This window comes from Andrographis paniculata, unplaced genomic scaffold (assembly GCF_009805555.1).
Source record: "Andrographis paniculata isolate CXL003 unplaced genomic scaffold, ASM980555v1 Contig32END, whole genome shotgun sequence".
Lineage (NCBI taxonomy): Eukaryota > Viridiplantae > Streptophyta > Magnoliopsida > Lamiales > Acanthaceae > Andrographis > Andrographis paniculata.
The window spans coordinates 8,215,105-8,239,514 of NW_026137565.1; the positions used below are offsets into that span (position 1 = coordinate 8,215,105).

At 39.6% G+C, this 24,410-nt stretch overlaps 3 protein-coding genes across 3 annotated transcripts; 2 read left to right on the forward strand and 1 right to left on the reverse strand.

The window, feature by feature from the left end:
* Nucleotides 1-215: 215 nt before the first annotated feature.
* Nucleotides 216-3,114, reverse strand: LOC127247735 (uncharacterized). Its single transcript, XM_051269716.1, has 3 exons — nucleotides 2,933-3,114; nucleotides 2,721-2,858; nucleotides 216-534 (listed from the first exon to the last, which is right to left on the reverse strand). Exons 1-3 carry the CDS (start codon nucleotides 3,021-3,023, stop codon nucleotides 518-520), a joined length of 246 nt encoding a protein of 81 aa, XP_051125673.1. The 5' UTR covers nucleotides 3,024-3,114; the 3' UTR covers nucleotides 216-517.
* A 2,210-nt stretch (nucleotides 3,115-5,324) lies between these two features.
* On the forward strand, nucleotides 5,325-9,072 carry LOC127247430 (uncharacterized). Its single transcript, XM_051269258.1, has 7 exons — nucleotides 5,325-5,969; nucleotides 6,343-6,467; nucleotides 6,572-7,378; nucleotides 7,770-8,244; nucleotides 8,339-8,489; nucleotides 8,641-8,743; nucleotides 8,918-9,072. The coding sequence occupies exons 1-7, from the start codon at nucleotides 5,325-5,327 to the stop codon at nucleotides 9,057-9,059; spliced, it is 2,448 nt and encodes an 815-aa protein (XP_051125215.1). The 3' UTR covers nucleotides 9,060-9,072.
* Nucleotides 9,073-13,837: 4,765 nt separating this feature from the next.
* LOC127247772 (galactan beta-1,4-galactosyltransferase GALS3) lies at nucleotides 13,838-16,292 on the forward strand. The gene is made up of 2 exons (XM_051269785.1): nucleotides 13,838-15,580; nucleotides 15,866-16,292. The coding sequence occupies exons 1-2, from the start codon at nucleotides 14,301-14,303 to the stop codon at nucleotides 16,209-16,211; spliced, it is 1,626 nt and encodes a 541-aa protein (XP_051125742.1). The 5' UTR covers nucleotides 13,838-14,300; the 3' UTR covers nucleotides 16,212-16,292.
* The last annotated feature ends 8,118 nt before the right edge of the window (nucleotides 16,293-24,410 follow it).

The following is a 24,410-nucleotide window of genomic DNA, read 5'->3' on the forward strand; positions in this document are numbered from 1 at the left end:
GACTGATCATATCGGATGCGCTAGACATGAGATTAGCATAGCCACCACCTCTGCCCAGAGATTGATGCAACAAGTAGCATTGCATTTCTAGCATGAAAAATCTCTTTTCCTAACATGTAAATTTCCGTGAGACAAAATAACATTACATTGCAAGCATTTTGTACTAAAAACAGCCGCATAGCTTGACATATTCCTAACGCGACGGTTGTGGTAGGTTTTAGGATGAATGCATTACTTTATTGCACCAGACAACTATAATATCATTGACTGCACCTGCATCAACCTGCTCACGAGGAGCATGTGTTTGGCCAATGACTGGCAGAACTCAAGTGACAATGCACAATCTAAATATTCTGCAAAGGATTATAGAATTCATTATTCTTTTTGGAAAAAACAAAATAAAATTACATAATGCCATCATCTTCAAATGACACCACACAGGTTTCCATCTAGGGTGAACAGAGTGCTCAGGTTTAGGGAATTCCAAAACAATACATGCTTTAACTGCAGCAACCTTCTAGTCTTCATTCCCATCTGTAGTCAAAGAAAACAAAATATTGATGAATGGTGCCAAGAATTGTCAGACCAAAGGAAAACTGTAAAGGAATAGTAAGCTGTAGAAGAAGCAGGAAATAGTAAACCCCACCGCATGTTGGCTCAGGACATTGGTGGACCAGAAGTCCCTAAATGTGCGACATCAGCCATCTTATTACATGTAACACTCAATTTGTATCCCCAACTGAAGAAAATTTTCTAAAGATAGTATAACTTCATCCAAAACCATACTTATCCTCACATTAATACTCTGTAAAACAGTAAACTTTAAGTCCTCAAACACGGAAGAAATAAATAAATATCTACACTCTTTTTGCTCTCATATAGAGACATGCATGTCTTAACAATTGCGTCAATAATGATCTGTTCACATATAATTATACACAAACATACCATAAACATTATTACATTAAATACATATTAATAATCCATTCAATAATACTACAATACAAAACTATCACAAAAGCAGAACTAAATACAGGCACTATTGACAAATTACAACTTTTTGTCCCGTCAAAAAGCACTAAAGAAACATAGACCTTAAGATTTGCCTAAATATGCACCGGCCATCCATTCTCCCAATTTGTACCTAGAGACTTTCTCCTCAACAAACCATGAGTTTCTTAAACAATAGGTCATTAAGGGTTGTCACACGTAACACTCTAGAAGTATATGGATGCAAACTTTCCCACTCCGCAAACAATCTACAGATCATTAGTAAGAGCCCATTACAGATTAATTTGATAATAAAACTTTAGTTTAGATTTGAATTTATTTGTCCTGTTCATAATCTTAATGTTTCATGGGAATATACATATTATTACAGTTGGTTCAAAATAGCAGGTTTTCAATGTCTACGATTTGATCAGGCCTAATTGCCTGAAACAGGCAGATACAAACTATTAATTATAATCAAGAAATGAACCTGAAGAATATCCCAAAGGGTTTGGCCTAGAGAGGATCTAGCCTGTGATTGGTCCCAACTCTAGCAAATTGGAGCAAAGGTATAATTCTATTTTTCTATCTGCATTCAGGATACATTAACAAATCCCTGGTTTATATGCCTTCAACCAGCTAGTAATTGAATAGGGAACCTCATGCAAACACGGGGCAGCAAGCAAGGAATGAGCTGAGCAAGAGGAGCCCAGACCACCCATGGTCTACACGTGGCTCGGAAAGAAGGACCAGGAGTTTGACCTAGGACAGGTTTTTCCTGTAGTAGGTTAGAGTACTTCAAGGAATTGTTTTTCACGTCATATCAGAATCCCTGGTGATACTCCCGTTAGGCTTGCAACCATTAGAGTGCATATTTTTCCTGCTGTTCTAAAAAGACAATCATGCCTTTATAAGTCTTCTAAGATAAAATGAAACCAGCATAACTTGCTTCAATTGGCAAAGCATCCCATTTCTGTCTATGAAAATGCCAAGTGAAGTATGTTTCGAAGGTTACCTTTGAATTTCACAACCTTTTACTACACTTTAAAATGATCTTGGCCCTGGGGTACGGTAATCTTGATTTAATTTTCACATTTCAAAAGCTAAACAATAAAAACACACGCCTAGCAATGGAAAGCAATGGCACACAACACAGTTCCATATTCTCTTGTTCTTGTATTGGTTGCACATGCAAGCATCCTTCATGCTCTTTGATTCAGCTAGCTTAGCTTCTCCATTCAATAGATAGATATTGATAAGACAAACCACTCCTTTTGCAATGGAAAGCAATGTTTGTTCTTATAAAGGGAATGAAAAGCCAAAATATAAATGTTTGGAAAAAACCCCAGAAATTTTCATAAAAAAATACACAAGATCTTCAAAACACAGTAGCGTATGCCATCTGAAGGCAATTTTAGAAAACTAGCGGTCTTAATGTAATCAGATCAAATTCCACGCTAGACCTAAGAGAGGCATGCTTACATAGACACGCAGATTGATAACAAACTGGTTTATATTGTGTCAATTCATCAAAGCGCGCAGAAGTAGAAGCATCGGGGAATCTGGGCAACTCATAAACCATCCAAATCCGATTCGTAGTGTAGATTAATGGCTTCGAAGAAACAAAGATAGGATTGAAGAAAAGGGAAAAGAGAGTGGCCTTCCTAGCTATGATTCCCACGAAATAATAGTCGAAAACAAAAAAGGAACAATGAAGAGAGGAAGGGTACCAAAGTAGCGGCTTTCATTGGCTTGCTTGGCCTTGATGAGTAACTTATCAAGGTCCTCCTGAGCCTTGGCATCCCACTTGACCATCTGGTTTGCGAGCACCGCCCCCAACCCCATTCCCAGCAAATGCTCCCATGGATCTGCGATTGTGCGATCGATTCAACCGCATGGTCAAAAATAAATTAAATTCTAACAAGAATAAATATCTGCTTACGGCGCATGTAAGGGAGCTTGCGGAGGGCGTTGGAGTACATTTGAGTCCCCAACCCCAGTAGGGCTCCAACGACGGTCGCGCTCAACGGCATCCTTCCTTCCTCGCTATCTCTATCGTGACTCTGCTGATTCCAATTTCACCCGATGGACCGATTTTAACGCACAAAACAGACTGAATCAATCCATGGGCGCTAACTTGCACCTACTTAAAACCCACCCCCCCAAAACCATCCCGGTCCGGGTCCTACCCGGTAACATATAGTACCTTTCCTCGGTCTTTCGGACTTGGATTTTTTTTTCTTTTTTTTTTTTTTACTATCCCACCAAACTCGTTTTATTTTTGTAAATAATAATTATCTTTGATTGTTTAAATTTTGATTGTAGATAAACTGAGAAAGTTACATAGAAAGATTAATTGTTTGAACATGTTATTAAGTCACATAACAGATGGTAGATAATCCGATAATCTGAAATACTTTGACAGATAATCTGAAATACTTAAGTAAGTAAGAGCTTTAATTTTTTAATTAAATCTAGAGGTGACAAAAAATTAAAATCACTAATGTAATAAATTTTAGGATAATTAATTGGGCATCTAAAAAATATCTAGTGATAGAACAAATATATCACACACTTTAGATTCTATTTTCTGCTTATTTTACCCAAGAATTTATATTCATTTAGTAACACACAGATTTCACTCGCATATATATTTGATCATCCTATCGGCTACTATGTTATCGCTTGCCTATCACTATCACTATTAGCCACTGCTAGCTCAATTTATCATTATACATATACGGTATGCTGATTATTCTTATCATTGCGCTCACCTTCGTCTTTATCTTCACTACACTCATTGTTCGCTGGCCATTAGGCAGCAAACTTTTCATTGTACTTTTCTGATTAGCCAACTTTATCTATAAATATATTTTTATATTTAATTTCATAATTTAGAATTCATTGGTAAAAATAGTATAAAAGTAATTGTAATAGAATATATTGGGATTTACAATATCATTCTTATAAAAGTAATTCTACATGTCACCATCACGTTATGCCAAAATCTAAACTTATTTTAATTCAGAATAAAATTCCTAATCTCACTCATTATCATTAACTCATAGTATTGTTGTGCTAGTATATTTAGGTTATTAATAAAAAAAACAAAAAATTAACAAATCAAATATTAATTTGATCTTTTTTAAAGATATTCATTCTTCTCTAGATGATAAATACTTCTATCGGTTCCCAAATATTTTGGGCTTATTATCACTGTAAATACAAAAATTTACATAAAATATAATTAGTAGATAATTAAGAAATGTATTAGTAAAAATAATTGTAAATTAAAGTTAATATAAGTAAATAATTTAATTAAAATTATAAAAATTATAAAATTTAAAATGTAATTAAAATGTATAATTATATTTTAAAAAATAAAAAAAATGAATGATGTGAGACATGCAAATATAAAATAGGATCGGAGGATAGTAAATAAGAATAGTTTTAATCTCAATTAATTAATGTGCGGAAAGAAGAGGAGGAGATGCGCGCATTTACCGGAACCAAATTCAACGCTTCGTCGCATGCATTTTACAACAATTTGAGATCCGCACCATTCCCGGTCTCTCCTCTCTCTCTCTCTCTCTTTCTCTCTCTTGTTTTTCTAATTACTCTCTCTCTTTCTCTCCCCTCGCATTCTCTTCTTCTTCCTCCTCCGACGACTCGTTGCGTCTCACTTCTCTGCGATAAATCAAACGACCGGACCTCCTGCTCCTGCTCCTCCTCCTTTACGTGCCTTCTTCCCTGGCCTAGGTGCACGTGCGCATAAAAGTAATTAATGAAATGGGTGCTGTTTGATCTTGTGAATGATTTTATCTCATGATCAATCTGACCCGGGCCACTACTCCTTTTCATGCATGGTATTAAAGGCTGCCATGGCGTCTTCCCAAGTGGAAATCGCCACCTCCTCTCCCTTTGGCTGCCGCCGCGATTCCTCCTCCTCCTCCTTCCACTCTGACCACCTCAACAACTTGGTCTCCACTTCTTGCGTTCCCCCCGATCATCATAGCAACACCACCATTAATAACTCTCCTCCCCCTCCTCCTCCTCCAATCGACTTTACCGACTTATGGGTTCATCGTCCTCAATGGCAAACCGCTGCCTCCGCCGCCACCACCACCACAAAATATAACAACCATGACAAAGCTGATCATAATCATAATCATAATCGTAATCGTTGCAGGCGCGGTGATCGTGAGAAAGATAAACAAGACCGTCCCAACAATGAAGCCCCGTCCCGAAACCACCACTGCCATCGAAACAACAACAACAATGATGATGACAGCAGCAGCAACAGCAGCAGCAGCAAGTGGAGAAGAGCTCGAGAAATGGTGTTCTCCGGCAAGGGGGATTCGGTTCCCAATATGCGGGGGGTCTCCTCCCTGGTTCAGAAATGGAGAGACTTCGAGGCAGAGGTCAAGTGCGGTGGCAGGAACAACTCTGCTTCCGCCTCCGCCTCGGCATCCGCGTCTTGCTCCCCCTCGCCCTCCCCTTCTCCCTCATTCACCGCATCTCAGGTTCAGGTTCAGGACACCCCTGCAGCAGCCGTTGTTACCACCGTCGATACCAACAGTGACCAGCAGGAAGACCCTTTCGAGGAGGATTGGGAAACATATGACAGGACAGCCGTGACTGGGCCCCCTTCCTCTCGCGGGAGGGAGTCTGACGCCACCGAGCGCGAGCGCGAGAGGCTCAGGGTCGTCGACATCATCAGAAAACTGACAGAGGATCCTCGCTCATCATCATCATCCGCCTCCAGCACTGCTGCCGCCGCCGCCGCCGATACTGCTGTTGCTGACTCCGCCGCCTCGCCTCAACCCCCTCTTCTGCCGCTCCTGGGTTCCCCGAGGATCAGGGGACGCCAGGCATACCATGACCTGCTGATACAGATGGAGGGCGACAGGCGCAAAGAACTTGACGGGCTCGTGGGGCGTAAGGCTGTTTCCAAGTTTTCTCACCGAGGCCGCATTCAGGTGCCTACCTAGTTACCTACTAGCTGGCTGATCCGCTCTCTCTTTCTTTTATACTTCCTCCGGCCTAAAAATCTTACAATATTTTTCTTTTAGTACGTTTCAAACACTCTATAATATTTTTAAAATAAAAAATAATTAATTATACTTAATCTCTACCTCACATTTTATTTTATTCTATCATTCATATGAAAAAAATAAGATATATATTTCATTTAATTTCTAAATTATCCTATTTAATACTTTCACGCGTTTGGGAGGGAGAGGGTATATATTTGCTTAATTTGTAGTGCTGCTACTAGTTCCCATCCTTCAAAGCTCATGAGATCTCATGCCTTCCTTCCTCCCTTCCTTCCTTGTTTGGAATAATGAACAGGCCGTGCTTCGAATCAAATTCCTGCGCCGTGGCATTGAAGCTACCGAAGATCGGCATTCAATTAACACACTATCGCATTCTAGTTCGCACAAAGCCATGCAAGCTGCTGCCAATCCACATTCCAGGTTAGGGCTTTCCCGTTTCTGCCTACAGTTTACAAAACAGTGACTCGGAAATACACATATATATTTTTTACCGAGTCTGAACGCACCTGATTACTTGCCTTCAGGGAAAGACTTGATCCAAGCATTACAGGTGGTTCCGTCCACTCTGGCCGCCGCGGCCACAAAGAACTGACCGAGATTGCCCCTTCCACGCCAGCAGCCATCTTTGCAGCCACTCCACTTGTACAAGGAAATCAATGCCAGCAAGTAATTCACTCAAAAATTCGTCTTGGAGTTGGGGAAAATCACGATCCAGGCTCAGAAATCTTTGTCTTTTCTGAGGAAAATAATATTGAACACAGCTCTTCCAAACTCGCTGAAAACGTGACACGTAATAATGATGAGGCAAGTAAGTTGTCCGCGTTTATGAGTGAAAGAGGCGGCACAGAGATTGGGAACCATAGGTCAGTTGAATCTGTAAAGAAGGCTAGGACCAGCTTCCACGATATAAATATGATCCAATCGGGAGAGATGGCCGAGTCCCGCCGCGATATCGAACTCAAGGTCCATAGCCAAGAGAGGAAGACCGTGGATCAGCGGGCTGTGAAAAGCAGATACGATTTGATCGGCGATGGTGACCGGTGTGATCATCCCCCAAGTTACCTGCAGGAGGATGAATCGGGCAGTAACCAGGAATTAATGGCAGAAACTGCTACATTCTGGGTAAGCCATGTTTCTTCTAATCCTGAAGTTGGATGGGAAGAGTTTCAGGGTGATTACCAGCAGCAGCAGCAAGAAGCACGAAGCTATAGAGATTGGATTGATGAGGTATCTCGGCCTCGCAGCGACTGGGAATATCTCAGGCAAGAGAGATATCAGGAGATGCTTGATCCTTTCTCAGACAACGAAGAAATCAGGGTGCTGCTTGGAAGGTGTAAAGCTAGCTAGCTTTGTCTCTATACTTGCATGGCTGACATTGATCCATCAATTCACGGTTTCAGATTCCAATCCAATTCATGTCCAACATATGATGATCGATCCAATATTAAAATATATAATCACATTTCTACATGAAAAACTTGCCTGCCAACACAGAAGCAGCAGACTAGCAATATGAAACATGTGAGAGAAATAACTAGGCATCGAGCTAGCCCTCTCAAATACCCTACCCCCCCCCCCCCCCAAACAGTAGTCAAACCAAACAAATCATCTCTTCGATCTAATGTCTCGTGTGTGTGTGTGTGTGTGATTCCTCAATTGGGTTGTGCCATATAAATTATTGATCACTGACGCCCCCTGATTTGTCTGAATAAACATACCCAGGAGGAGCGTCTCAACCTTTCTGTCCAGCGGTCTGAGAGAGGAAATCGATCGGGTGATGATATCACGTGCCCAAGGACAGAAGACGCCACAGAATAAGAGGTCGCTGCGGGGAGATCAAAAGCATGCTGATGAGAAGCCATTTTGCGCAGAGAGATTACTGGAGGAAGGAGAAGAGATTGACAGAGTGGGTGGGCAAGAAGAGGAGGAGGAGGAGGAGGAGGAAGACTATTTCGATGGATATGAAGAAGCGGGGAGCACAGTTGGGCAACAGTATAACGAGTCCTCGGATGATTACATGGATTATATTGCAGCAGCAGCAGAAACATATCAAGGCCGCGAATCAAGCGATTGCTCTTATCATGCTCCATCTCCTCCTCCTCCTCCTCCTCCTCCTTGTACACAACACTCCTCGTCGTCCATTTGGTGCCGTGATCATAACAATTACAACGGGACTAACTCTGCCCAATCTGCGAGTGTAAGTCAATCTTTACGGTATTGCTATTATTATTATTATTATTACTATTCTAGGTATATATGCAAGCATGCATTATGAGGATTTTTGAAAGCAGGTCGTACAGGATATGGAGCTGATATACGATTTGAGAAGGCACATGGAGCAACTGCGTCAAGAGATGTCTCTGCTGAGAAGATCAATTAAATGTTGCATGGATATGCAGATCAAATTGCAAGGATCCATCCCCACATCTCTGGATCATTCAGGTCAATTATTAATCTTAATTGGATGTTTTTCTGTAATTAGTCCATTGATTGTCTCCGTCTGTCGTCGTCATGAATAATTATCAAGAGAGTTGATACCCCTAGCTAGCTAGCTCCTCCCTTACATTACATGATGATGGGGATGATGCTGCAGATGCAAAGAACGGGCGAGTGATCAATTCAGTGAAGAAGGGTAAAGGAGAGAGGAGATGTTGTGTCTGCTGCAAGATGCAGGAGGTTGATTCTCTTCTGTACAGGTACGTAGGTTACTGTTTAGATTAGAATCTAATTTGTACGCCAAAGCCAAAGCCATATCAGATCATTCATTAATGAATAAATTAGTAGATGAGAATGATGGGAAGATTGATGGATCTCCATCTCCAATTCTCCATGGGTACTTACTTGCTTGCTTACTGTACGCGGTGGGTCAGGTGCGGGCACATGTGCACCTGCTATGGTTGTGCCCAGGAGCTACAGCTGCGGAGTAGGAAATGCCCCGTCTGTGCTGCTCCCATTGTGGATGTTATCCGAGCCAAACTATATTCTTGCAATTACTCAACTCAACTCAACTGAACTGAGTCAACCGATCCAGAGGGAGGGAGGGAGGGAGGGAAGGAGGGAGGAAGAGACGCAGCTCAGCCCAGACCTTCTTTCACTCGATCGGTCGATCGTTTTGCCTTTCTATATATTATATATATATATATATAATATAATGAAATGAATGACCAAGAGTAGATGATGCTGCGGCTGCTTTCTTCTTTCTTCTGTGTTACTGCATGTATAGGAGTATTATATTTCCTTCTTTCCTGTAACAGCCGGAATTAACATGCAAAGTACAAGTACACGTACAGGAGCTGAGCGACCGATCGAGCATCTCTATCTATGTGATTTATCTGTCTCCAAGTATCTTTCTTTCTCTAATCGACGTGATATCATATTTCTCAAAACCTATCCCTATCCCTGATCCATCCCGCTACAAGTACTACCGTACTATCATATTCACTGGATCAACTTATTGACATCCGAGGGGATTCTTCTCACCGCTAGACTACTCTGTTTCTTTGGCATACTCCATTCATTCAAACGAAATTACACAAAGACGACTTAGATATCACCCATTAGTTTTAGTTTGTTCGAGATAATACAATTGTTTACTCACTCCTAGGGTTACAATTCATATCTCGAAAACATGTGTGGCAGGTGACCCGAAGCTCCAAAGGTTTGAACCTATAACCTAATAGTCACAAGTCCAACCTCTACACTATAAGGTTATCCCTTTGTATTTATGTCTTTTAGCATTACTATACATATATATATATATATTGTTGGGGTGCAAATCCAAGTCTCGAAAATTTCACGCCTTATAAGTTCCCAAGTAAACTCTACTACAACGAGGCCTTCGGAGAATATCAAAAACAAATCCTATCATATTATTGTTGAGTTGGCTCAGTTTCAATAGCTTTTAAATTTAATTTTGAATGGCTTATATTAATTTAAATTTATTTTAATTATTTTTTGCTAATAATTCATATCTTTGTTTATAAAGTTTGTTCCATCAAATCCTTTAATCCGAAATATAGATTTACCATTAAAACTTTTATTAAAAAATTGTGGAATAAATAATAATAATAAAGTAATTATTATTCGACCTTGAATTTTTGTGGGTTCCAATCGAGATTGGTGTAGGAGTCTTATCTTCGGGTTTTCGAGACATCAAGTTCAATTTGATTGGATCCGTATCGGGGATATTATTCAATCGATGTGTTGTGATTGCTGGTATGTGTGTGTTTCAATTTTGGGCATTCTAGAGTTGGTGGTTTTGGGGCGGTCCATGGTTAATGTTGGGTCTGCCTGTCTTGGTGGTCTCATCTCATGGTATTGGACTGAATCTTTCCATTTGGATTGATCGAGTTTGGCGGGAATGGGCTCGCAGCGCTCCTGTTGTGTTGAATTGGAGAAATTGTCTGGACCTGTAGTTTTAGAAATTTACTGAAAACTTTCATGTAATATTCGAAATTTGTTAAAAATCTCTATTAATCTTAAAATTTCATATTACTTATTAGTGGTTCAAAAAATATTGCATAAAAAATCTTCTATTAATACTTAATGACGATTCAATTTATGCACCTAAATACAACTGCTTATTATGTTATAATTGCATACCATAGCACAGCAATCGTAAATTTTTTTGTACTATTCCATCATGCTCACCTCAACACGTGAAGTACTAAAGATCAGGCTTTCCTTTATCAACGGTTGCACTCTGGGAGCGTGAATTATAATCGCCGTTAATTACTAACGGAGATGATTTTTGTTGAAATATTATGGGAGGAACTACAAGTAAGTAATATAAAATTTTATGATCATAAAAAATTTTCAGTAAATTGTGAAAATTCCATGAGGATTTTATGCTATTTTATCAAATAAAAATGAAACAAATATTTTAATTTGAAATAAATAAAAATAAAAGGTAAATACTAATTTCGTCCTGCAATAAGAGTATTATTTATTTTTTGTAATTATATTTTTAAATATTAATATTATATTGATTTGTAAAAAAAAAATAAAAAACAAAAATATCTCTATGATGTAATATTATAATAATAATAATAATAATAATAATAAATTTATGTAATATATTATAAATTAGGTAAGTAGTACCTTGTAAAATAGAAAACAATATATAAATATATAAATTCATATAGATATTATTTTTTTTATAAGATTAATTATAATCTTTTTTTTTTTTTTTTTGATAAACATATGCTAAATAATAATACTAATAATAAATATCTTGTTTGTTTTTGTTGAAAAACGGGCAATTCAAATGCATTCAGTAGCTCGCAAAGTTTTATTTCCTTCGCCGCGTGGCCACGTTCTCCGCGCCGCGTGGCCACGTTCTCCGCCCTCGTGTCCTCCTCGTTCACGGCACCATGTCTATCCATCTCTTTCCACCTCCAAAATAGACTTACGTACACATATATATATCATCTTTTGCCATTTTTAGGGTGATTGGGATCTTTACCTTCTCCCTCCCTACCTAGTTTGTTCTTACTAATCTAATCAAATCAAAACACACCCTTTAATAATGCATTACATACTCATCTGGAGCATTATTTAAAGCCACTTTTTATGGGGTAAATTGATCAAAATTTAAAACCAGGCGTAAAGAAACCATCCATTCGTTGCTCGTTTATTATTAATTAATGTCCAAATGCAAAGATTGCTGCTTTACGCAACCGATGCTAAGACTACGTGCAATGGTTCTCACTAAAAGAAAAATACAACAATGGTTGCTCTCTTCTCTCGCGATTTGGAGAGGTCTTTGACTGCATGAAGCCCCTCTGCCGGTGCCTCTAAATATTGATTTCAATAACTAAGGGTGTCTTTCTTATTTAATTTGAAATTTTTTTATTTGAGTTTGATATTAAAATAATATATAATAAAATATTTATAAATAAAAAATATATATATATTTAAAAAAAATACAGAATTTAAATATCAAAAATTGAAAGCTCATGGAAAAAAAAAAAAAAAACACATCTTAAGGCACTGCATGTAATCTTTTACTTTTAGTTGACAAAAAAAACCTGATTATAGAAAGGAGGGCATGATTTAAAAGCCATCCCACATGGTCTAAGGTTGGGAATGCCTCTCAGATTTAGATCTATAAAAATATGTTGAACTCATAATTCATCATAATTTACAAATTCGTCGAGTATTTGTGGGCAAATTTACTATGGGGCGGATTAGCAAGCCCAACTCAGCTCACCGTCGAATGGTACGAAAGAAAAATAATAAAACAAACGAAAAATTAAAATAAAGAAAACGGTCACATGACCGAAAAAATTATAATATAAAAACTAATATTGCAAACCGTATATACTGATTAATTAGTTTAATCTACTTTGATATGAAAACTTCTACTAAATTAATTAATAATTAATTTAACTTTTTATAAAATATTTTTAAAATCTATCATAAAATATAATATTTTATCAATCTTTTATATTTATTTACTTTTTCATTAAAAATTATGAATATTAGTATTAAACAATAATAATGATTTTATTATAATAATATATAAGTTATAAAATTTTCAAAGTTATGTAGCAAGTATAATTATTAAAAATAAATAAATTAATTTCCAACAAACTAAAATGATAAAATAAATATATTTATTTAGAAATATAAAAGATATAATATAATTATAAATATATTTATTTGAGCTACGGCTTACCGGTCTACTTGCGAGCTAATTCACATCTAACTGCAATTCGTCTTAATTGATTCGTTTAGACCAATATTTTAATCGGCCTAAAAAATAAAAAATTGACCTTTGAAAATGATGCAAACGATTCAATCAATTTTAACTGTTCTAATAATACTTTTCCATAAAATTAGCACTCGGGCAATGCGTTAATTTGAGACATTAAAAAAAAAAATAAATCAATCTTATGTGACTGGCTGGTTGGTGGACTAGATCTCTCTTAGGGTGTGTTTGTTTGGGGTTTGGATTTTGACCTGAATTTGAATAGTAAATATTTTGAATTTGAACAGATGTGATATAAATAGGTGTTGATGTGATGTTTTGAATGTAAAATTGATTTTTAATATAATATAAAAAATAAAAAATAGGTGTTTGATTTGAATTTTTTAGGAGAAAAAAATTGGATAAATAGTGTAAATCAATCCAATTCCCCAAACAAACACACCCTTAGTGTATTTGTTTCATAAAATTGTTGAAAAAGATATATATATATTTACTAAGGCGGAGATAGAGAATATAAAAATAATAATATATACGCCCTCCGTCCAAACTAAAAATATACAATTACTTTTGGCGTGGAGATTAAAGAGTAATAATATTTTAATTATAGTGGATAGGTAAAAATAATAAAATGACTTTTTTGCCCTTACTTTTTTTTGTATAAAAGTAACGATGTGATGTAAAATAGGGATATTTGTGGAAAAAATAAAGTATTTAATGAAATAGTTAGTAATTGTATGTCCCAAAATAGAAAGAAATATGTATATTTTTAACTGGACGGAGAGAGTATAACGTATTAATTTTTTAAAAAAATTAAATAGTTATTCAATTTTTTTAATCGTATTTGTTTATTATTTTTTTAAAAAAACATACTATTTTTTATTTTTATTATTATAAAAAAATAATTTATTTTTATCCATTTTTATTAAAATTGATGTCAAATTTAAATAGAATAAAATTCAACGACGAAGAAAATAATAATTAAACAATTGCCACGTAAAAATCAGCATACACGCCTACCCCGCTCCCTTCCCAAACACCTCGGTCCGGTCCGGTCCTGTCATACCTGGCCAAATCACACCACCTTCGCTATCATTCCGCCCAATCAAGCTGTCTGTCCGTCTCTGTCTCTGTCTCCTTGCAATGATTATCCTTCAATTATTATTAAAATAAAGAAAGGGAAGGCGGAGAAGGAAGACAGCACAGGTGCACACCAAGTTTTGTTGGTTTGGTTGTGGTGTGCAGCAAGCAAGCTAGCCAGCCAGTATTATTACTCTCTTTCTCGCTAACTCTCTCTCTCTCTCCTCCCACGCATTCGGAGTTCCCACACACCTTGAGCTGAATTGAGAGATACATATTGCAGCAGCAATAAGCATTGCGAGAGGGAGGGGCTGCAGGGTAGGGTAGAGGTGAATTGAAGAACAGAGAGAGAGAGAGAGAGGATCGATCGGTGTTGCCAAGGGGGCAGAGAGAGAGAGAGAGAGAGAGAGATCCCTGGGGCTCGGGGGGCACCGCAGCCTAAAGCTAGCCTAAGCCTATCTATAATGGTGATGGGGAGTAGTACCAGCACCAGTGCGATCCCCCCAACGGAAACGGCAGCGCGCATCAAGGACAGGAAGATGCCGGTCGGAATTGCGTGGAACGTCTGCGCTGCTGAACTCAAACCCCTCCTCATCCTTCTCCTCCTCATCTGCTCCCTCGCAACTCTCCTCCAATTCCTCCCTCCCCGCTTCTTTCTCTCCCCTTCCGACATCCGCCGCTGCCTCTCCCCTGCCGCCGCCGCCGCCGCCGCCTCTCATCCCACAGACCACCATAGCAACTACCATCATAATTATAGTTATCCCAACAACCCGGCCTCGGCCCACCCCCATTCTAGCAGCAACAGCAACAGCAACAGAATCAGAGATCACTTGCTATCAAAGGATGGCATCCTGAAGCGAGCTTTCAGGCCTTACGGCTCTGCCGCCTACAACTTCATTATGATGTCAGCATACAGGGGCGGTCCCCATACCTTCGCCGTCGTCGGTCTGTCCTCCAAGCCCCTGCATCTCTACGGCAAGCCTACCTACCAATGCGTGTGGGTACCGCCGCACCACAACCACAATCACAACCGCGGCCCTCTCAGCTCCCTCTCCGTTCCTGGGCAAAGGATCCTCCCAGATTGGGGCTATGGCCGTGTCTACACGGTCGTTGTCATCAACTGCACTTTCCCTACCCCCGCCGGCGCTGATGGAAAGGGTGGTCAGCTTCTTGTGCAGGCGGCCACCAACGGAGGCGGTGACCGCACCGTCAACATAACCGACACTATTCTGGCCATGGACGAAACCCCCCAAGATTTTGCCCGTTTCCTTGCGCAGTTCAATTCGCGGCCCATGTATGACTACCTTTACTGTGGTTCGCCTCTGTACGGGAATTTGAGTCCCCAGAGAGTCAGGGAGTGGCTGGCATACCATGTGAGACTGTTCGGCGCGCGGTCCCACTTTGTAATGCACGACGCCGGTGGCGTGCGCGACGGAGGGCTAATGCAAGTGCTGAGGCCGTGGATGGATAAGGGGTTCGTGACGTTACAGGACGTAAGGGACCAGGAAAGGTTCGATGGTTACTACCACAACCAGTTCCTGATTGTGAATGATTGTTTGCACCGATATAGATTTGCGGCCAGGTGGATGTTCTTTTTCGATGTGGACGAGTTCATATATATTCCCAAGAAGAACACCATCAAGTCCGTCGTGGATTCCCTCTCCGATTTCACTCAATTCACCATTGAGCAGATACCCATGTCCAACAAGCTCTGCCTCTCTCAGGATGCTCCCACGGCTTTTCGGTATATATTACACTAGTATTATATTTATAATTATATATATATATGTGCGCATTGTGTTTGTGGATGTTCTGCAGCTATATATATATATATATTCCCGGGGCCGAACTTAGCCTCTGCTCCGTCCCAACTCATTAGCTCAATTTCGTAGATTTCAATCAATGATGGATAGGAAGGACTAGGAGGGAGAGCTTATTTTGACTGACATGTTTACTGTTTGGAGAGTATCTGATTAGCTTCTTTGATCTGTAAATCCCCTGGCCCTGGTGGTGTGCGTGGGTGTGGCAGGAAATGGGGATTCGAGAAGCTGGTGTACAGAGATGTGAAGAGGGGCATCAGGAGGGACCGGAAGTACGCAGTGCAGCCGCGGGGCGTGTTTGCAAGTGGGGTGCACATATCGCAGAACTTTGTGGGGAAGTCCACACACAGGACGGGGGCGCGCATCAGATACTTCCACTACCACGGCACCATTGCGGAGCGGCGGGAGCCATGCCGGCAGTTCCTGGACAACGCCACGGAGATCACGGTGGACGGAGTTCCTTATGTCATGGACACCACCATGCGTGATGCCGCCGGACCTGTCAAGAGCTTTGAACTTAAAATGATTGGCTCCGCTCCGCCCCACGGGAGCTAGGAGTAACCTGCATGTATTTATTTGCACACTGACAGTGATAACGGATTTGTAGCAGCTAGGAACACATTTTGTTGGTTGGTTCGTCCCTTCCTTTAGACTGCATGATCGATTGATTCCTAGATAAGATCCCATTCGCCCATTACACACACATACATATAGGTAATAGACTAATAGTATGCATTTTAGTGGAATTTATTTGTATATATGTTTAGGTTTTGATATTTGTTTCGATGCTTATATTTGGTATCAAGTGCATGGTATTGTAAAAGATGATAAAAGTGTAAAAGAAAAAAAAGAAAAAGGATTGCAATTTAATTTTTGGGCCAAAAGGGAAATTAAGGCAAAATTAGAAAAAGTTGTTGCATAAATAAAGATTGCAATATAAAAATTATTATTTCTGATATAAAAAGGGAGGATGGTGCCACTTTTGAGAATAACAAGAGAGAACAATAAAATATAACGTGGAATGGTCCATCGGAAAGATCGTAAAACACATGAGATATAAGGAGAAAAATTAAAAGAGATTTTTATTTCTACTCTATCATTCTTATGCCATCTTTATTTTCTTTATTATTTTTATTCTTCTTCCAATGGCTAGCGAGTAGATTACTTTTTCTATCTTAGGAGTAAAAGAAACAACTATAGATTTGCGAGATTAAATTTTGTTTTATATTATTTTTTTGGTTCCCAAGTATTTGTGTGATTTTTTATTTTAATGTCTAATCATTTGCAATTTAATTGATTATTGTGATCAGATATTTCAATTAAATTAAAGATAAATTGTTAAATTTAATTAGGCCTCTGTAATTGTGTTTAATTTAATTCAAGTAGCAACTAGCGGCATATACACTAAAAAAATCGCATAATCAATTTCAAACAGTTTTGCATATGTAGATATTTTCTTTATTGTTTTTATTCTTCTTCCAATGACTAGCGAGTAGATTATTTTTTCTATTTTAGGAGTAAAAAAAACATCTATAGATTTGGAGATTAGATTTTGTTTTATATTATTTTTTTGGTTCCCAAGTACTTATGTGATTTTTTATTTTAATGTCTAATCATTTGCAATTTAATTGATTATTGTGGTCAGATATTTCAATTAAATTAAAGACAAATTGTTAAATTTAATTAGGCCTATGTAATTGTGTTTAATTTAATTCAAGTAGCAACTAGCGGCATATACACTAAAAAATCGCATAATCAATTTCAAACAATTTTGCATATGTAATTGTTAAATTGAATGAGGTCTCATAGTTTGGAATGCGGTTAGACTAGTAATTTTTCGAAAAACTAAGGAAGAATTAATTATTAGGTGTGTCGGTAACTATAACTCATTTATTTAGAAATCAATAAAATAAATATTTATCAATGATGAAATCTACTATTCAAGTTGTCATTTTCATTCATAAACTAGATATTATTTTTATTAAATTTAACTTTTAGCCGTAATTTTTTCGTTTGATATATATATATATTAACTTCCAAATCCCTTTTATTATATTTATATATTAAACAACCGAAAACATAACTTTTTTGATTTCTTGAGAAAATGATTCAACTTCAGCTACACTACATTACCTGTAGGCAAAACTGCCTATATCCTCTTGTGGTTTGGAATCTCGGCGCAATTTTCCTTTATGCTTTAAAAACTGCGTGGTTCTTCCATGTATTTTCAGAACCGTTGCGCCTAACCCCCCAAACGGCAAAAGTTAACGGAATGTGGAATACACGCGTGGAGTAAGCGGCTAGACTTGTTGTTGCTTCTCTTAAACTACCCAAATTCCCTAGTTTACCCTTCCATTCCCATTAAGCACAACCATTCTCTATCAATCAATCTAACACAACTGAAGCATACCCAGAACACCCCAAATCACCTCATCGACGCTGGTTAACCACTGATTTCCGATTTCCAAGTAGGTATTTGCAAAATAGATGTGATGTTTTCGTTTCCACCTTCTTCCTTGGCTTCATTTCTCCCATAATTTATTTTTTTCATGTATTTTTCGACATCAGAATATGTTTTCGGTTAGGTGGATGTTGTTTTTTCCTTGATGAAATTTTCGAATATGGCTATCTTCTTTGTAGTGGCCAAAATTGGTATATTACATGGCTATTCTTTGAATCAAGTTAGAATGTTTTTTTTTTTCGATATATGCCCCAATGTCTTCGGTCCTGTTTGTAATTTTGAGGTTTTTAATTTGTAGTGATCTGTGTGCATTTATCTTGATTTAGAAAATTTTATAGTTCTCTGAGATTGAATGATTTTTCCAATATGCAGATGTCTACAGGTAGTAGTAATTCTCACGCGAAAAAAAGAATGAGTTTTGAGTTGAGGTATAAATGTCCAAAGTGCAAATGTGGTGCCCTTGCTGCAATACGTGTGGTTGGTCCATCGAAAGAGACCAAAGGTAGATTATTCTGCAACTGTTGGATGGGGGTTTGTGATTTTTTTCGTTAGCTGGAACCTCTCAACATAAGTCACCAGGATCATGAAATGCACGCGGATACTGAAGCCGACTCTTCCGTGTGTTTAATTGATGAGTTCAGGGAGATTAAGATGGTGAACGAGCAGATCATTTCAGAGTTGAAGGTGTTGCGACGCTATTTGAAAAACATCATGACGGTTTTTGTTGTTTTTATTGTATTTGTGTTATTTAAAATAACACTTTAAACAACCTATTGTTGCTTGTCGGGGGGTGTGGTTTTTAAACTACTTGTGTTGTTCTTGTGGTTGTTGTATTTTAGAAGGTGTAGTGCTCGTTGGTATTCCGATGCATGTACTTGATGCAGTTTTTAAATTACTTGTGTTGTTCTTGTGGTTGTTGTATTTTAGAAGGTGTAGTTCTTGTTGCTATTCCGATGCGTGTACTTGATGCGTGTTTCTATTGTATTAGTAACCATTCCCTTGGTTATTACTTCTGGTGCTTCCAGCAGCCATCATGCTTTCCAGCAGGCATCCAACAACCATCTCTTGTATATGCAAGTCCAGTAGCACCTGCCGCCCAACCAGTTCCACCAATTCGGTGTACATAGTCCTCTATTCCTGTTGGAAAGTCATAATTTATCACCACCCTATAACAAGATAGACTATGAAATAAGAGATGATCATCTATTAGGGCAAACAATCCATGTATCTACTTCAGTTAAGCTTCTGCTTGATGCAATCAATTAGAGATGATCATAAATTTAACACACGGACATATAGTAGAAGGTAGCCGACAGGAGCTTGCTTTCCAAATAAAATCCAGCCCCACGCAATGCAGAATTTCGGTTACAATATTAATACCTCACTACCGTCATGTCGTAGCGAACCCACAAACAAAAACGCATGAACCAATTCGCTAACACAAAAGCTCGCTAACACAAAAGCGACATAGGCAGTGGAATCCTAGCAGATGTAATACGAAAATTAAAGCTTAGAAATCCCAAGTCCAATACACAATTATGAACCACCACCCCGACGAGTGCCCGGTGTTTTCGAGAACCAAACAGATTTCAAGAGAGATGCGATGTACGCTCGCACGGATGATGTTGTTGGTCGTTTGTCTTTGTCGCCGGAATTTGTTCCTCTCTATTTGCTAATATGCAAACAAATAAATTATTAAGTGTGGCTGAGGTGTGACGAGAAAAATTGGAGTGGCACGAATATGTACTTGCTGTGGCTGCGAAGCAGTGCCTGCAGTGTCTGGGTCGTGCGGCGAATCTCTATTCGACGCCGCATTCTCCTATGATGAATTATCAAGAGACAGTTAATATCAATACATAGCTTAAAGTCAACGATATTCGTATGTCGTGAGTTAATATAGTACCTCACAGGGGTTTGGATCATCCTGAGTGTCACGGAAATCCGGCCCGGCTACACTTGACTTCTACGTAGTCACCTGCAATATGTAACATGAATTACGACCCCATATTTGAATGACTACTCCAAAAGTAATATGATCTAGGGACTACTACCTTCGGAGGAAATGGAACATTTTTGCATCGTCTTTTGTTATGGCCCTTATTGCAAACACTTTGAGCATGTGGTCGTCAACCCTTTCCGAGAGGCTTTCTCCGGGTTCTTCTCGTCATTTCCATCACGCCTCCTCGCTTTCTTTGGTCTTCCCGTATGAATCTTTATCTTCGGGGGATCAACCGGCCCAAGGTGGGTTTCCTCATACTCATGCATGCCAGGGACGGGATTGATATGGTGACTGTAAACCCGTTCATATGTCTCTCTCCGGAAGCAGATGTCCACAAAATCGTCAACGTTAAGACGGTGGTGATCGATGGCTGCAATGGCGTGGCAGCATGGGTACCCACAAACTTGAAACATCCCACACGTGCAAGTCCTATGTCGAAGCTGAACCACATAATTTCGTTGGTAATAAAGTACCTCAAAGTTTTCTCCGTCTCGCCACGACGCAAAATAGTTCTTGGACTCTACCCGCTGTTTGTCGATCTTCTTCACAATGTTGGGCAAATGGCTCCAGTGAGTTTTTCAATCCCCACACGCTTCGTCTGTATTCGAACCATAAGGTTGCGCCTTATCCACTCTCACATATATACAATTGGGAGATCTCTCGCTTCCATTATATACTGGTTGAAGGACTCACACATATTGTTTACAAGCGCATCACTTTTGGTCCTCCGCGAGAAGCAGACGCGGCACCAGTGGTGGGGGGGAACTTCGTTCAACCACGCGTATGCCTCTTCTCCAATCCCGTGCACCGCATCGTACTTTCGGATATCTCTTATAATTTTCTCGTGCTCCTTTACACTATACGTCGAAACGGCTGACCATAAATACTTCTTCAATGCAAGCCCTTTGAATCGAGCTTTGAAATTGTTGTACATGTGTCGGACGCAGAACCTGTGCTCTGCACGCGGCGCCCGAACAGATATGGCCTCAACCAGCCCCTTCTGTCTGTCTGATATAAATCCCCACTCTCCGTTCCTGCATTCGCCCAAATCGTGCAGCAGACGCTCTAGAAACCAGTCCTATGTCTCGAATTTCTCAATATCGACAAATGCAAACGCTAGACGATATGTATTCTCGTTTAGGTCACGGCCAAATGTCGTGAGCAGCTGCCCCTTGTAAATTACCTTTAGGAAGCAGCCATCCAACCCTATAATCGTATGATACCCATCCAAGAGACCATCTCTCAACCCCGACAAGCAGTAATACATTCTGCGCAAAACAGGAGGATCACTGTCGTGATTTACATCCAATATAAGACTGCTGCCCTCATTGTACCTACAGAAAGTCGCACAGTAGTCATACAACCGGCGATATTGCTCCTTCGTGTCCCCTCGAATCATCTGCATTGCGTACTTTTTTGCCTGATAGACCTTATGCATACTAGCATCAACAAGAACTTCTCAGCGAATCCTTTTCTTGAGGGCGGGGAGCATAATATCAGGGTTATCACTTACGATACTCTTGATTCGTCTTCCTAGGTATTTGTAATCTGTTTGCGTATTTCGTGTTTGGTGCACACAAGTGTGAGTCCCTACATAATGTACAAGCAAACACAAAGAAAATGTAATGTACAACTGCACCAATAAATATTGCCCGAACAGAAATGCGCAAACAAATGTGAGTACGTTTTAACGTCTTGATCTGAAATGTAGGCCCATTCAGTACACATAATGCGTGGATCCTCCAAGCGCATCCCTTTTTGCAAGCTCCGGTCACTTTTGTCCTTTCATTCTTTACGAAAAATATGTCTCATCCTTTGCGCACCGACCAATCCCTCAATGCATTCTTGTACTTCTCGCGGCCTTCAAACTTTAGGCCTACTTTTAAATCAACACAACCTAAATCATAATCCTCGTCCCATTCATGATACACAGGGGCCGAGGTATGATCTGTCCGAGGCGGCGTTCTTAGACATCCTTCGTTGTCGCTGTCTGCATCGCTGAACTAGCCCTCGGACGATCGAGGTGCTGCCGTGAACCCACCCGCCTGCTACTCCTCGTCCTCATCATCCTCCCCATGCAATCGGTGTATCTCTTCTTCAAGTCCCTCAAACCCCGATCCATCTCCATCATCGTTATCATCTTCTTCGCCGGATGTGATGCCATCCCAACATTCGACATTGTCTGTAGCTGGTGCAGTAAACTCTCCCTCCAAGTCATCATCCCCGTCCGGTTGATCCTCCATGGCCGTGTCATAATTGTCCTATGGTTGAACCTCCCATCGTGCTCACTATCTGCTCCGTCGAAGCCCCCATCATATGAATCGTCCATAGCAGCCCGTTCATCGAAATGATAACCCGCACTATGTTGTTCCCATTGATCTCTACTTGGTGTAAAGCCGAAAGTATATTCCGCACCGTGCTGTTTGGCCTTTCTCGCACCCGCAATATCTTCATTGTAATATGTCCACACCGGTTCATCCACACCAAGATGCCCTAGATCGTCCCCCCCATACGAATCTTCAACGTTGTCGTCATAATTCCACGTTGGTGGTCAATTACCGTGAACATCATCATCCTCCTCGTCCATTCCGTCACCCCCCTCATCATCGGACTCTTCTCCTTCGGACTCCTCTCCTTCGACATTCTCATCACTCTCTTCATCCATTTCATCCCTATCGTCAAACCCACCATAATATCGCCCTTCCCCACCATCCATTTCCGAGGACTCAGAGTCCGAGTCCGAATCTAACTCCTCCACAGTTTCAGCAACTCGTTTACCCTTCGCTTTGTATAATTCATCGTTCGGATCAAACCCCCATGTCATATTTCTGCCATTCCATGCGGCAGAGCACTCTCCACCCACGCAACCACCCTGGTTCTCTTTCACAGACTCGTCAGCCTCTGAAGATGGCAGCTCAATAACCGCACTACCTGGGGGAATCGGAAAATAACTTGAACTGTTATCTCCATGCTAACCAATGAGGGGCACCTATTTTTCCAATTCTACTTCGCGCCACTCTCTATCGCATGTTGCGATGGGCAATCCAACGTTTTCTACATAAACGTGTATGTGCTTCTCCCCATAATGCTCGCGAAACATTTCCAAGACATCCTCGTCGGTCTTCATTAGGAAAATAAATTTGGTGCTGAATCCGCAGGGGACCCCTTTAGAAGTGTAATACATGCGAACTGCAAGGCTCTTTCCACCAGCACGTCCGTACATATTCAGGAGGGTCCCATAATAAATCCTGACCTTGTCAATCTTTTTAAACAATACTTTTATTCCGCCTACGTAAGGATGACTTGGGCTTTCCACTTGAAAATATCCACCAACCCACATGTAAATATTAACGTAGGAGTCTTCATCCATTGCTTTTAACTAACAAAATCCTGCAAGTGGGACAACCAAAATTGCGATTCAATCCCTCTCCGACTGACATACATAAATAAACTATACAAAACAAAGTGAAGATGGTCTACCCCCAAACAAAAAAACAAAAGTTCGATTAAAAAAAACCAATAAATTTAAAACTTTACGTAGGCAGGTAATGGGTTTTTGGGGAAGACCATCAAAAACCAATAAAAACCAGACAAATCGAAGAACTTCTCAACCCGAAATTGCCATAGTCCGTGAAAGCTAAGGAAAAATGAAAATTGCCCTAACCCGTGAAAAAAAAAAACCCAAAAAGAACGAAGTAGAAGATAACCCGTGAAATGCCCTAAATCGCGATAACAAGTTGAATACCCGTGATATCGCTGAAGAGCAATGAATGACATACCTGTTATTGGCCGAAATCGCGACTTCGGGGGGGGGGGGGGGATGGTGGGGATAGATGTCGGTGGGGTGAGGAGGAGTGGTAGGAGAGAAGTGAGAGAAAGTTATGTGAGATATTTAATTGAGGGGTATAACGGTCCATGACATATAAAATTTAACACTGTTGGGTTAAATTGATCAATGGGGAGAGTGTGCAACGTTTCCGAAAACACAGGGGAGAACCATGCAGTTTTTAAAGTACAGAAGAAAATGGCGCCGAGTTTCCAAACCACAGTGAGGATATAGGCAGTTTTGTCTTATCTTTATTGTAAAAGTAACTTTATTTTATTTAATTTTACAAGGCTTAACTAAAGCTGTTAATTACACATTCAAAAGATGGTATCAATACATACTAATATTACATCAAAAACCTATTCAAAACTAAAAATTTTGTTATTAAAAACGTAAAGTCAAAATCTAAATCCGACAAAAGTACAGCGTTAAAATTTATTAGTTAAGGAATATATTTTTTTTAAATAT

What these genes read in the sequence shown, in the direction of transcription:
- LOC127247772 (XM_051269785.1), top strand. Translation starts at nt 14,301, where the DNA reads ATGGTGATGGGGAGTAGTACCAGCACCAGTGCGATCCCCCCAACGGAA. An exon ending in GATGCTCCCACGGCTTTTCG is followed by an intron (nt 15,581 to 15,865) that starts GTATATATTACA and finishes TGGGTGTGGCAG; the next exon opens with GAAATGGGGATTCGAGAAGC.
- LOC127247735 (XM_051269716.1), bottom strand. Translation starts at nt 3,023, where the DNA reads ATGCCGTTGAGCGCGACCGTCGTTGGAGCCCTACTGGGGTTGGGGACT. An exon ending in CAAGCTCCCTTACATGCGCC is followed by an intron (nt 2,859 to 2,932) that starts GTAAGCAGATAT and finishes GCACAATCGCAG; the next exon opens with ATCCATGGGAGCATTTGCTG.
- LOC127247430 (XM_051269258.1), top strand. Translation starts at nt 5,325, where the DNA reads ATGGTGTTCTCCGGCAAGGGGGATTCGGTTCCCAATATGCGGGGGGTC. An exon ending in GCTGCCAATCCACATTCCAG is followed by an intron (nt 6,468 to 6,571) that starts GTTAGGGCTTTC and finishes ACTTGCCTTCAG; the next exon opens with GGAAAGACTTGATCCAAGCA. An exon ending in GTTGATTCTCTTCTGTACAG is followed by an intron (nt 8,744 to 8,917) that starts GTACGTAGGTTA and finishes GCGGTGGGTCAG; the next exon opens with GTGCGGGCACATGTGCACCT.